This window comes from Balaenoptera borealis (genome assembly GCF_965194805.1).
Source record: "Balaenoptera borealis genome assembly, chromosome: 7".
In the NCBI taxonomy this organism is placed as follows: Eukaryota; Metazoa; Chordata; class Mammalia; order Artiodactyla; family Balaenopteridae; genus Balaenoptera; species Balaenoptera borealis.
Window position 1 is genome coordinate 19,414,941 of NC_138864.1, and position 15,166 is coordinate 19,430,106.

Genomic DNA, 15,166 nt, shown 5'->3' on the forward strand with positions numbered 1-15,166 from the left:
AGTCCAGGTTTAACATTTTTGGTTGACACATTTATTTACGATAGTCTTCCTACAGCAATGAACGGGGAATGCACTTTGTTCTTTTTTTTTCATGGCGGTAACATTGGTTTATAACATTATGTAAGTTTCATGTGTACAACACTGTATTTTGACTTCCATATACACTACAGTGTGCCTACCACTAAAGTTTAGTTTCCATCCGTCTCCATACAGTTGACTCCTTTACCCATTTCAACCTCCCCCCATTCCCCTTCCCTTCTGGTGACCATTGTTCTGTTCTCTGTATCAGTGTGTTTGTTTTCTTTTGGCTTTTTCATTTATTTTATTACTTTATTTTGTTTATATTCTTATTGACAGTTAACAGCACCCATGAATTAGGCCCTCTGGTAGATTTGAAAATTCCTGCCAACAAGACCCGCTGGACTTTAAAAAATTTAAATTTCAGCACTCGATATAAATTTTATTTCTATGCACAAACAGTAGCAGGATCAGGAAGTCAAATAACAGAGGAAGCGATAACAACTATGGATGAAGGTAAGATGGGTATGTATAAAATCCATATAACGAGAAGTATCGTGAGACAAAAATCTTTAAGTTTATGCTTTTTCTTTCCTTCTTACCATGGAAGTATCCATGCTACCCAATTAATACAAACACTTATCTGTAACCTCTCATTCTGATATATATATATATATATATATATATATATATATATATATATATATATATAAGCAGCTATTTAATTCATACTGGAATAATGATTTGATGTTTGTTTTTTAAGTCCCTATGAAATTTTTAAACTTATATTAAAATATTGAGGTGAGAGTGGGAAATTACAGTATTTTGCCACACTTAAATTCAAAGTTCACGGCAATGTTTTTTCCTATCTGCAACTTTACCTATATACCCACATACACATATGTGTAATACACGCACACACAGACATGCATACCTACACACAAATAAATATATGTAACTGTGGTTCTGGTCTTGATTCACCAGAAAATAATTTGCTAGTCTGCATACTGATTTAGGTTTTCTAGCAAGGAAATCAAAACAGTTATTAAATAATGCATGTACTTTGTGTTTGAGCATGGGACTTCATAGTTTGCTATGCCATCTGGTACAGAAAGCAAAAGAGCCCCATTAAAGTATTTAGAAAAAGAATGAACACTTCCTTTAATACTTCTAAAAATGATTTTGAAAAACTTGAGATTCAATGAAAATGATCAAAAACATTGTAGAAGGTTTTGCATGTCTCTAAATTGTAGAATTGCTTAAGGATCATTTATTTGATTATCTTCCATAGCATAAGAAATTGACATTTTTACCCCAAAATTGGCTTGAAATCTCCTAAGCCTTCTTACATAATAGGCAAGTATGAATAAAGCGCTTTAAGTAATGTGGAGATTTGATTACTGGTAAGTTTGGGAACAAAAACGTACCTTTGTCCCCTGTACCTGATGTGGTACGCTCCATTCTTCTTGCATGCTTTAGCATTTTAAGAAGTGTTTTTATGTAGCTTTACATGCTAACTATATAGTGTCCTATTTCTGTTTCCCTTTGTGAAAGCTGGTATTCTCCCACCTGATGTAGGTGCAGGCAAAGGTAAAATCATTCAACTGCATGACTTTCTACATGTGTGAAATTTGCCATGTTAACCATGGGGAAGTGCAGCATGGGTTAAAAGAGAAAATATTTAAAATAAGCTTTGAAGCACCAAAAGGAAGATAAGATCCTGCAAGATCTTGACTTTAAAATTCATGTCTAGTCTTTTTTACAAGGAGAAGGCCACCCATTGAATTCACCTTTTCTCAAGACTTATCCCAGGTCCAAATCCTAATCTTGGCTTTTAATGCTATGACCGTGGCTAGACCAGACAGGACCCAAACTGTACCTTTGCCGCAGACCCTCATGATGGCCATGCCGTCTGTGAAGGGTTCAGAAATGTTAGTCCCGTGATAAAAACAGCCAGTCAGAAATCAGACCAGCCGAGCTTCCTGTTCTAATCTGATTTACCTGTACCCCTCCTAGACACAGTGCACACGTTGCTGGCATCACACTACACTGTCCTCCCGGAATTTCAGCTTAGCCGTACTCCAGCTGCCCTGGGACTGAAAGCCTCCCCAGTGGGATCCCCTCTGACCAAGTGTTCAGGCAGCCCGCATGCTCTGCTCAGCTGTGTTATTCCATTTCTGTCTTCGCCAGACTGCTTAAGTCTCCTCCTGGGGAAGAGCCAACAATCACAGTGAATTACTTTTGTTCTCCTTTATTGCTCACAGCTCTCTGGATGAGGAGGATTGGTTGGGAGAATGGTGCTGGAATGAATTGTAGTATTTCTTCCACCCAAAGATCCCCCCAGTCTTTGACTCTTGGCTCTTGGTAGATTTGTCAGCTTTTTAGGGAGCAGTGGAGGCCGCCCTGCCTCACATGGCAGTGGTCTCATGTAGAGCACCCCTGGCCAGGGATTTTCTTGGGCTTTGACAGACTGAACAAGTACAAATTGGAATGAAGAAAAAGTCGACCAAAAGAAATAAGTGCTTTGCCCTAAGTTGTTCAAATCTCGGGAGCTTAGGCCTGATCATATCTTCTCTTTTCTTACAAATCTTATGTTCAGAGTCTTGGTAAATTTTAAAACATAGATCAGGTAGATTTGGGAATGATTGAATAAGAACTGTAGCCATTTTCAATCATCTTAATAATGTTTTATAGGTGTTTTTACCCTTGAAAGAACAAAGTTGTAAACATTCAAAATGTTCGCAAGATCGTGGAAGGATGGGAACCTCTCTTTTATATGTGTGCTTCTTTCTGGGGATGATTAGATAGCCATTAAAATCCGTGGTGGATTTACAATAATTTACTGCTGGGTTCCCCTTAGACCCTTTCATGGAAGCGTTCCAGAGAAAGCCTGGCCGCTTTCCCTGTGCAGTGGCCATGCCACTGGGGCTCAGCCTAGAGGCAGTAGCCGATTAATTGAGCTGCAGCAGGGCAGTTCGTGCTTTCCGTTGACTTGTCATATTGGAAGAGGACGTGCATGCCACTGGAAAAAAACATCACCCGCTGATTTTTTTTTTTTAATTTTATTTATTTATTTATTCATGGCTGTGTTGGGTCTTCGTTTCTGTGCGAGGGCTTTCTCCAGTTGCGGCGAGCGGGCGCCACTCTTCATCGCGGTGCGCGGGCCTCTCGCCATCGCGGCCTCTCCCGTTGCGGAGCACAGGCTCCAGACGCGCAGGCTCAGTAGTCGTGGCTCACGGGCCTAGTAGCTCCGCGGCATGTGGGATCCTCCCAGACCAGGGCTCGAACCCGTGTCCCCTACATTGTCAGGCAGATTCTCAACCGCTGCGCCACCAGGGAAGCCCCTCACCCGCTGATTTTAATGAATTCAGACTGACTAAAAGAAATGTCAATTAATATAGTTGAGGTTTTACCATTTGATCTTACTAAATTGAATTGTGAATTACTTCTGATTATAGAGACAAGCAAAAAGAGAGTCTCCGAAGGTTCCTAAAGCCCCCAGTGTTGAAATCTGGTGGAACTCAGATATAAAGAGAAACGGTGTTTAAAATTTTTTTTAAAAGCTAAATCTAACCTTCTTTTCTATATTGTTTCATTTAATAGTGCATCAGTAAGTAAACATTGCTTGCATAAAATGATGATATTTTACCATGATGAGACTTTAAACTGCTAGAGAATAATTTGTTTCCCTGGGTTTCCCTTCCTTAAAAATATTTCTTTTTTCAATCTAGGAATGAATTCTATCCTCTTCTCTGTTTTCCTTCTTCGTGTAGAGTTTAGGGACTTTCTGGGAGACAAGAAAAATAAAAATTCTCCACAATCGTTCCCAATTTTAGTATTTTTAATATATCTTTTATATATATATTTTTAATCTTTTATATTTTAATTTGAAGCACCATGAAACAGAGTAAGAGATGAACCATTGAGAGAAAACAGGTGTGATATCCTTGGCTATAGAAACATCAGCCTCTAGGGATTTTCATTCACTTATGAAGAGAGGAAAAGAGATGGCTCTGAGTTTACATTTTAAAATTTTCTTACAGACTTTAAGAGATGTGAATGAAACCCAGGCTTCCAAATATACAATTACATTGTATGCATTTTGTATACAATTACAAAATGATTATCTAAACCATGAAGTAGAAGCCAGGAGAGTTCAGTTAGCTGTATTATGCCAGGCTAACCCTTTTCCTTACCGTTATCCTCAGTTTGAGCATGGAAATAGGTACTCGAAATCTTCAGGAGTCACTTATTTTGGTCTGTGTCTTTGGTCAAAACTCTCAATATCGGTGTAAGAAACTGTAGATGTTTGGCTGCTTTTGTTCAATTTCTTTGTCCATTTAAATAACTTCAGGGTCTGGGGTTCTAGGAAATAGACCTGTGAAGGCATCTATAGAAATGAACTGAAAACACGCAGATAATGGATTTGACTTACGGTCCCAGTATTGCTGATGGATGGACCCTGCTTTATCTGTGGACTATTATCTGCTTTCTCACCTTGGGACCAGTCATCAGGACACTTTTGTGAGGTGACTAGTTGGGGCACAGGAATAGGGAGAAACTAACTGGAAAGTCAGGAACTGAACCTGGCTCTTGACCTAATTAGCAGCCGACTGTGGTCAAACAGGACAGAGCAGAGGACGGCACTGAGGCGCAGGTGACGAATCCTCTCTGTGGTCAGACTCTCACTGTATCATTACACCAGAGTCCATTGCACAGCTACCACTTAGGTCAAGAAACAAGGCCAGTGAGTAAAAATCAAGTTTAAAGTTCACAACTTTATTTGGCCTGAACTAAACCAAACCAAACAAACAAACAAAACAGAAATCTCCAACTATATAGAAGGTTCAGTCAATCAACAGCTCATGTCTATCTGGCCCATAAAAAGCATCAGCCTTTTTTAAGGCACTGTGTGTTAGGACAGTAAGGCAGACTCTGCCTTTGATGTGCTTACAATCTGGCAGGTAAGACAACACATAAAAAAAGAGTGAAAAGAGATGGAATTTGAACAAAATGTTACCTGAGCTTAGAGGAGTGAGCCATTTATTTTGCCAAACAGGATCAGGAAAAGCTTCCCAAAGAAAGTAATATTGAACTTGAAGGACGGATAGAATTTTGGCAGATGAGTCAGGGGGGTGGGGTGTATAAATTCTTAGGAGAGGGAATAAGCCAAGGCATGGGGTTTAAAAATCCACAGGATGTTTGGGTTATACCCAGCGGTCCACCTGTGGGCAGAGGTAAGCCATCCACATTTGAAACAGGGAAGTGACAGGATCAGAGATGTAGTTTCGGAAGCTAAAACGTAGGTAACCACGCTGGTGGGCTGTACAAAGAAAGACTTAGAGTAGGAAGAGAGATTAGATACAGATTTAAGAAAGCCTGGAGGAGAAATGACAATAGCACATCCAAGGAAACATTGCCTGGCATGTCATAGGTGCTCAGTGAGTGTTAGTTCAGTAAGTGCATGAGTGGGGATTAAAAGCAAGGAGGGTTAGAATTCTCTATGATAAAAGGGGCCAAACCGCATAACCTTAGGAAATTGCACTGTCTCCTCTGGGTGTCTTTAAAAATAAGCTGATTGCTCTTCTGTTGGAAGGTATGGTTCTGCCTTGAACATCTTCCATAATTACCCCAAGACTAAATTCCTCAGTTTCATGATTCCAGAAATTTTTAAAGAAAAGTAATGTTTTGCCTGGGTTCTTTGCCACTGATGTGTTACACACATGTTCATTAGTACTGTTGTAAATATGTCTCTGTTGCTTGATCATACTCCTATCATTATTCCTTTAAGAGGAGAACCTCAGACAACTGAAGTCAGTTAGGTCCACAGAAAGACTATATATAATTCCATAATCAGTTTTGTTTTCTGCTGTTTCCCACCCTTAGCACAGAGGGGCACACAGTATATATGTGATGGTGCATTAGATCACAGAGGTCAAATGCATTATTGAATTTCTTTAATATACTTCTCTTTTTGATCCCAGGAAAGGCTATTTCATCGAATTTGTTGCAGTGGAGGGCTTTAGCTTCTAAATTATATAACATACTTGGGAATTTTAGAGTCTGAGTAGCCCATTCATGCTTTCTGGTTTACTATGCTAGGATGTTTTCCCAGGGATAATAATTGATCTTATCATTGTTTAACTATCCAAGTTAACATAGCTGTAAATATGTCATTTTTACTTTAGGCTATTGAGGAAAGGCTGATGGAATTGTCAGGCTTAGGTAGCCAAATAACATCTTTTAATGACTGTAGATGTCATCTTAACTAGGTGAAAAGCATATAGCATCGCGTAGGCTCCGTAATTTGGTGTTTCAGGCAGCCGTTTAGATTGCACTATGATTTTTCAGAACATGATACATAACGAACACCCGGCAGGTAAGATCATCTTGCTTTCTGGGGTGTGTCAAGTGAAGTAGTTCTTCTTCCTTTTATTTCTTGGTTCTTCACTTCTGATAAAGAGTATTGGGCATTTTTTTTTTTTTTTTTGCAGCTTCTCTTCCAGTGTGCCCTAACTATCCAACCTTCTCCAGAGTAGGTGCTCCTCATCTGGGGTCCCTGAACTCCCTAGAGGCAGATTCTTAAAGAAATGTGTGACTCAAAATAAGTCAGAAGCTGGTATTCTAAGGAGCATCTTTTTCTCACCCAACACAAATTCCTTAAAGACCTGCACTGAGATGATAAATAGCGTGGAAAAGCAGCCACTAGTATGGGGTTTTACCTTGCAGTCTCCCATGTTCTGTGACCTCTGCCCCCGGCATTGTTTGGCAGCTCCCTTCCTGCTGTACATCAGTAAATGGAGACTCTGATGTTCCCTGGGACTGTCTCTCATGGACAACAGTTTACACTGTTCAGGACCCACATCACAGAACTCATACATTTTAATTCAATAGAACTCATTATTTCTGATTACTAATTTATTTCCTAATGCTGTAGTTTAAGAAATGAAAACCCTTTCTGTAATGAAAGTGAAGTAAGAGGGAACCCTGAATTTCAACAGTCAGTTCTAATTTCATTTTACTGGAACAATTTCAGGGTACTTAAGCTTATTTTACATGTTGTGTGTGTACGTTTTTGCAGTTGGATTGTCTGTCTGTTTTATTTTTCTGTTGTATATTTACTTCAAGCAGTAAACCCCAGGATCAGCAAACTTACTACTGCCACTGCTGAGACCTCAGCCAATATCAGTTGGGAATATGAGGGACCAGAGCATGTGAATTTTTATGTTGAATATGGTGTAGCTGGCAGTAAGAAATGATTTTGTTACCCGGTTTTTAATTTGGGGGCTACATTTGAGGAGATTGAGAACATTTTCAGGATGTACTGTGGATCATGTTGAAAAATAACTGGATCCAAATAAATGGATCAGATGTATCTGAAAAAATCAGAGCGAACCATCAACCTATATATTTTATATGTAACTAGGAATCTCTTTGGTTCATGTTATTAAATACAAGGGACATAATAAGTTCCATTGCATATGTTATTTTCAGGTTGTGGTACCTAAAACTGTTCTTTATCCACGACTTGTAAACAAGAGTAATAATGAATAATTATATTTCTATGTTTAATGGATCCCCAAGTCAGGCACTCTACTACATCCTGGCCACATCTACTAGGAGATGGGGCAGCTTTAGTTTTCAGCAGTTTATGAGAACCCGGTGCCCCCTCCTTAATGAAGTGTGCTCTGCACGTAATGAGCTGGGTGGCCAGTGAATGTTTGTGACAAAATGTTGAATATAGTCCAACTTTCTGTTTAGGCCTTTATCATGCAAATAAATATTAAAAAAAAAAACTATGGGTTTAGAAAAACCAGTACTTGGGAAAGGTTGAATCTATAACTTGGATAAATTTTAAGGTATTTAAGTTTACCGAACGATTCATCTTGTGGACCTTAAAAAACAATCCTTTCCATAGTTCGATCCAGCTATTTAATGTATAACAGTTCTTTTTAGAAATATCATTAGAGAAACTCAATTTCACAAGGCAAGGTTCAGATCAAGAAGCTTCCTTTGTATCAAAAAGATTTAACCCAATGGGAATATATGCAATTAAAATGCAATCTGATATCCAGTCGATTTTTCTCTGAGGACGTTTTCATTTATTTCTTCATTTTCACTGATTTATTTGACATGACTCAACTTATAATCATCTAAAATGGTGAACTGAAGCACCCTAGATTTTGTCTTTAGCTTATAAAGTGTATTTTCCTTTCTGGAACGGCATTAAGTGACTTCTGTTCCCTTAAAAGATTCAAATGTGTTGTTTTTGCAAAATTTCCATAGGCAAAGAAGAATGGAGGAAAGAAACTGTAAATGGTTCTCGGAGCTTCTTTGGGTTATAGGGTCTAATGCCAGGAACAGCATACAAAATTCGAGTTGGTGCTGAGGGGACTCTGGTTTTGGGGGTTCAGAGGGTATGTTTGAGACAGGCCCAGGTGAGGCACACACCACGCCCGTTCCGGCTCCCAGTCAGAGGTGAGGCCACCCAGCGCTCCAGCTGGAGGCGGGAGTGCTGGTGGAGCTGTGTTTTGGGTAGGGGTGTCAACTGTGCGGCCCAGTTGGGTGAGGAGTTAGGTTCTTGATTGTCTTTGGCTCTTTATATCAAATGAATTACAGAATTGAGCACATCATCTTCTAATCACACGATGGCCAAAACCATTACAAAAGCAGAGGGAAATATGATTCTTAACCTACATGATTTGGATGATTCAATTTTTCACATCATTTACATGTCTAAACTTTCCCTCGGAGTTAGGATGGAATTTTTGAAATGCTTTAGAGCTGAAATAACTCATTGATAAAGTCACAATTTTTTATGCCAGAATGGACTGTAATCCAGCAGAACCCTGCAGTTTGGGTCAGACAACTGATGCAAAGAACGTTAAACTGGTATAGAGCAAGAAATTGTTCAATGCGTGTATTTCATTATCATACCATATTTGACTGCCTGTATGTATTTTAGTTATGTGAACATTATCACAATACACAAGGACATTACAGTTTCTAAAATAAAGCAAAAAGTTTCTAAAATAAAGAAAAATGTTCTTGTAAGATGCAAGAATATTCCTATTTACTCATAAGATGGAAAACAATCCCCACTTGCTTCAATTTTAAGAAGGGTCGTGTGGTGTGTGTTCATTTTGTGATTCATAAAACCATGTTATATTCAGTCACTTCATGCATTCTTGGGGGCATGTTGCATTTCCTGTAGAACCTTTAGGCAAAAATGTGTTTTTTTGTGTGTCTTTCCTTACCCAAGCATTATGATTTTTAAAGTCATTTCTTCTAATTTAGAAAAGATACAAACGTGAGTGGTTTTTTGAAACAGAAAGAAACCAAAGGTAATAGTCAATAACTTCTTAAATAAAGGTAATATTAAAATACCTTATAAAAATATTCATGTGCTAAAATCATAATGCTTAAGGAAAAAAATTTTTTTCCTTTTTTTGTTTTTGTTTTGGATTTTCATATCCACTTGCGTACAGAGTTCTAGGCAAATACTGTTTTAAACTTAAAAGAGGAATATCCATTCACAGCTAGTGGGATGAGGTACTCAAGTAGATATTCTGCCCATATTTACAACTAGGATGCTAATAATAGTAACAGCCGTGGCATTTATTCAGAGCTAATCTGTACTAGGTGAATGGTTTTCTTGGCTTTTCTCCTTCGGTCCTTACAACAATCCTGTGAAGGAGACAATGTTGTTACCCACTCACACCCCACGTCAACGACCAGTAATGAGAGGTAGAAGGCCTACCCTGTCACCCAGCTAGAACGCAGGAGAGCTCAGCCTTTCAACACTGAGGCGAGACTCTCACTACACCCTCTGTTCAGGGCCACGGAGGCCCACATCCCAAGGGGAACGGGTTGTCTCAAAAATGACCACCCCGTTCAGCACTTGGGGCATCTTTCCAGCTATTGTGGACCCTTCGTGGCCCCAGTGTACTCCCCACCTTACAGATCTAGCTAGAATTGGATTCCACCCACAAAATCAGGTTGTGGCATATTTTTTTGGTCCTCTTCTAGGACAGAGGGCAAACCCTTTAGAAAAACATTTTGTCTTCGGTGTTACTATACCTAAAGTAACAGCTGCAGCTGGCAAGTAAGTTCAAGGTGAACAACTATCATGGGTGGGCCATTTTTGTGTGCCAGCGAAGGAGAAATAGGACAAGGTCACAACCACTTATTGTCACCTTTGATGTGAGAGAATAAATATCTATTAAACCCTAGTGACTTTAGTTAACATATTACCTCTAGGAGCAAATACTGTTAATCCAACTTCCTTGTTCTTCCGGTTTCCATGTCTGTCCTGTAGGGATGAACTCCAGGGCGACAGTATTGTCTTCTGCTGCTCTTGCTTTTCTCTCCTTCAGCTAGGTTTTGAGGTGTGAATGCCAGTACTTGGCGTGGAAACATACCATCCTGGCTGATTTTTTAACTCTTCGCGTGAATGAGCTCCTTCTCTCTCTGAGTTCTGCGTATTTCAGGAACTTAGACTCGACTTTCATCTGTGCTTGTTTTATGAATCTTCTTAGCATGACACTGTCTCTGCCTTTGATAGTCTGGATTTTTAAGGTCTATTTCTTAATTTTTTTTCCTATGGCACACACCGGAAAACAAATCAAAGAAGACTAGAGGCGGTGTCCTGCTGTCATGCTTCTCACCCACACTTTTGTTAAGACCCCACCTCCTCTTCTTGCTTTCTCCCCTCCTTCCCTCAATCATTGTGTCTCTTCTCTACTTTCACAAAAGATGTAGAGCAGATTTGCTTTTACTGGGCCCAATAGTTGGGGTGTATTTTTTAGTGGATTGTATTTTTTTGGTCAACTACCTCCAAACTTTGGCCAAGGTCATTGTTTTCCCTTTCTAAACATTTCTAACTATTTTAACAGGACACTTTTATACATAATGGGTTCTTCAAAAATAGCCATTTATCTCACTCTTTTTCTTCCATGTTTTTAAAAATTTTTTAGTTTTTATTTTATATTGGAGTATAGTTGTTTAACAATGTTATGTTAGTTTCAGGTATACAGCAGAGTGATTCAGTTATACATATATTCATTCTTTTTTAGATTCTTTTCCCATTTAGGTTATCCCAGAATACTGAGCAGAGTTCCCTGTGCTATACAGTAGGCCCTTGTTGGTTATCTATTTTAAATATAGTAGTGGGTATATGTCAATCCCAATCTCCTAATTTATCCCTCTCCCCACCTTTCCCCTTTGGTAACCTTAATTTTGTTTTCTAAGTCTGTGAGTCTCTTGTCTTCCGTGTTTATTCTGTTATTCTAAGTACTCAAGGACATTTTCCTCAGAGACCTACTCCCACACAGCACAGGTTAAACATGAGACAACAAGCAACGTGATGGAGAAGATTGTTGTTAAGACTAACTTCTAGGAAACAAAATCAGTTTCATGCCTCTGGCTTCTTTTCTGTTTTCGGATTGTTTATATTTGTCTATTTGTTTAATGTGTTGCTCTATGGCTTATTCAAGTAATACATGAATATAATTTTACTGTAAAAGTTTTAAATAAAGGGACAATCCTCTGTCACTTTCCTACCCAATCCTACTATTACCCACCCACTGAAACTCAGATTCAAGAAGAAAAAGCCTCACAGGCTTCATTGTGTGTGTGTGTGTGTGTGTGTGTGTGTGTGTGTGTGATGCACAGTGGTGGCCATGACTTGGGTTTGTATGTGCATCTGTAGTTAAGATGATTTTGGAATGTCCTGGGAACACTTGAAGCCTCTTATAGTCATTCTGGGCTTCAGATCCCTTTTCATATGGATGGGAAATCAATAGAAGCTATTTTCACTTACATAATTTTTGTTTTATAACAACTTGTGGTGCGTTTGTATGTGTGTATGTATACATACGTGAGCATGCATACACGTGCACCTCTTAACATACTGTGTCCGCCCAGTCTTAAATAAATGGGATAGTGACATATTTGAAACTTTTTTCTTTAGACATAGGGGCAAAAATTCAAAGTCAACTTGGATGTTCCTTTATCAGCTGTCAAGAAACATTTCTACTTTGTGCATAGTTGCATAGCTGCAAACTGCCAGCCAGCAGTTCAATTTTGACAGTTACCATCTCTGTTAAGACACTGTTAAGACAGTGTCTGTGCTAATACTTGAGGATCTTATTGCCGTTTGCCCTTACCAGTTGCATTTAATTAGATGAAAAACGTAAATGCAGATACTATTTATTAAAGGGCTGTAAATCATTAAGCATATTAAAAACAAGGACTCTGTAACTTCAGTCAAATGCTCCATAGACTTACACCAGTTGGTTTTTGGTTCAGTTTCAAAGAAAATGTACAAATCAGAGACCGTGTGTGAATTGACAGAACTGTGTTGCCAAAGAGTATGTACTGATGGACTTTTAAAATATTTCAAAGATAGGAAGTCCCTACAACATTTTATTCTCCGTAAAGACTTCTGCAGAGTTGATGCCTGGACATCAGTGCATTATAGCAGTAGCGCATAATGGCTGGTACCATGTTCTTTGGAGTCCGCAGTCTTGGGTGAAGCTCCAACTCTCAGGCAAGGTCTTTACCCTTTCTGAGCATAGGTTTATTCCTCATGCCTACCTCACAGGATTTTTGTGAAGACCGAATGAGATTTTGCCCTCATCACAGTGCCTAGTATAGAATAAGTTTCAAAATGCTAGCTCTCGTTATCATTGTTTTCATCTCCATCCTGATGATGGTTATGGTATGTGTATGGTAGGGGGGCCCTGCCCATACTCATGTTTCAGTTGTGTCTAACGATGATACAACTCAAAACCCCGATAACCAATGAGACACAAGGGGCTACTGGGGAAAGGCTACTGGCAATTTAATTTATACTCCAGAGAATGTATTTCCACTTCTCATTTTATTTCTTCAACACACATCCACATATTTTTCACATTCCTCTTCACACTTGATTTTAAAAATTTCATTTTTCTCCCTATCCTTTGGGTGGAGAAAAAAGGCAATGAGGTGCTATTTTTGCAACATAGAGCAGAGCCTGGGATAGGTGTCGCCATGCTTCTTTCTGCATCCAGCAATCACATACATCTAACCCAACCATGTTAAGTGGATTCAGAAGAAATTTAATCAAAAAAGAATGATATAGGCATTCTTATGAATTAAAAAAAAAAACCTTTTACCTTGATTATGGTCAAAAGAGAAAAAAATCAAGACCTTTTTTAAAAAGATTCATACCAGTGTTTTCAACAAATTCTCATGGGCTTGTCTGAATAGCCATTGATGCTGCACTTTGTCCCATTTGATTGTCACTTTTGAATAATACTGGAAATGCTAATTATTCTGTGTTTTTCTTAGGAGATTTGCATACTATGATTGGTTGAATAAGGGGCTTCACATTATTTGACTCAAAACAGAATAGAGGAAGACTTAAAGTACATGTATACATGTGAATGAGTATTTTCTTTCTAAACTGGACACTTATTCCAATAATGATACCACTGATCAAGATATATCTCAAAGTCTTTTGATTGGATTCTGAACGATATTGAATATTGCTTACTGATCCTTTGAGGGTAAATAGGATTTTTCAGAAATTTCCCCAAATCCTTCAGAACCAACTCTTATAAATGAGATGAATAACAAATGAGATGAAAAACAAATCTAAGTAATATTTTGGGTGCAAGTCGAGATGTTATAGAAAATAATAAGGTTGGTTATCTTATGTGGACAGGTTTCATGTGTGGAAAGTTTTCTTTTTAAACAGAAGGTTTCCAACACATTTGGGAAAATTGCAACATCATTGCAATGATATTTTAGCCTCCCAAAGTGGTTCCTTTGAAAGAAAAATACTCAATTAGATGTATACATTCTGTTCTGTTTAAAATGGTTTTCTATTCTTATCATTGTAGTTAATGTACAATTTATCCCATAAACAGTAAAAATTTTAATTGGTTTGGGACTGTGTTTCTGTTGAAAATATATAGTGAAAATAACTATGAACGCAGTGCTCAGCAGGGTTTGTTAGCATTGAATGGTGTTAGCAGTCGGATTTCTCTATTTGAATTTTTTTAATTATTGAAGATTTTTCAGAGTTAAGTATTTATGTAACTCCTGATCGGTAACTGACAGATTCCAAGGCGGGGCCACATGTAAAATATAGAAAAGCTTATGTACTATGGCAGTTTTTTTTTTACTACAAGTGACTACAACAGTTGTCACCTCCCCCTGAACCCATTCACACTGACACCATTGATTTGTTTTCCAGCGATGGCAAGCCGGCAGGTGGATATAGCGACTCAGGGCTGGTTCATTGGTCTAATGTGTGCTGTCGCTCTCCTGATCTTAATTTTGCTGATTGTTTGCTTCATCAGAAGAAACAAAGGTGGTAAATATCCAGGTAAGAAAGAAAGATTGAAATTGCCGTATAATACTGCATGATGATCCATTAAACTAAAAAGAAATCATGAGAGTAATCACAGAGATTGCAATAGGTGTATCCTCCCAGAGCCATACATTTGGACTTTTCTTTTCAAACAATTTTTGATCCCTTTATATGTAATGGAAGACTCAACATTGCCAAGGATCAGAAGACACTTGGGGGAGCAGATGAATCAGTCCTCTGAAGGTATTAGTGACTCTGCTTCCTTAGGCTTTACATGAGTCATAGGTGCTGAAATAGCACCTAAAACCAACAGGCAGAGGGAGAAGGTACCTGAAGTTTTCCAGAAGAAGTGATGCATGAACTGGGTCTTGATATCATGATGAGTACTGTTGCTTTCCCTATATGGTTAATGTTTTGTTCAATTTAGTGGATCCAGTGAATTTCTATTTTCTTTACCTGGCCATTTCCCCTTCAGTGGCAGAGAAAAAAATCTGCAAAAAAATTAGATTTACAAAAACAATTTGTAACCATGAGAATAGTTAATAGATAGATTGGTAAAATAGAGGGAAATCTTAGAAGCTTCAGACTTATTCCTTTAGCAGGTGAGTAAGAGACTTGTGCCAAAATGCTTATTATATGAAGTCAACTCTGTATGTTAATTAGATGTTCATTCTACTAATTTACCTCCAAGAGACTAGAACATCAAAATATATGCATAGGGGGTTCCCTGGTTGCCTAGTGGTTAGGATTCCGGGCTTTCACTGCCGTGGCCCGGGTTCAATCCCT

At 38.5% G+C, this 15,166-nt stretch overlaps 1 protein-coding gene across 18 annotated transcripts in view; it reads left to right on the forward strand.

The window, feature by feature from the left end:
- NRCAM (neuronal cell adhesion molecule) overlaps nt 1-15,166 on the forward strand; it is a 318,604-nt gene that overhangs the window by 285,121 nt on the left and 18,317 nt on the right. For 5 of the 18 annotated variants that reach the window (XM_082399714.1, XM_082399727.1, XM_082399731.1 and 2 more), the window contains 3 exons: nt 358-543; nt 1,573-1,608; nt 14,264-14,395. In XM_082399714.1, the coding sequence (XP_082255840.1) occupies nt 358-543; nt 1,573-1,608; nt 14,264-14,395 (354 nt within the window). The remainder of the gene's footprint in view (nt 1-357; nt 544-1,572; nt 1,609-14,263; nt 14,396-15,166) is intronic. The other 13 variants (XM_082399728.1, XM_082399717.1, XM_082399721.1 and 10 more) reach the window with 3 other exon arrangements.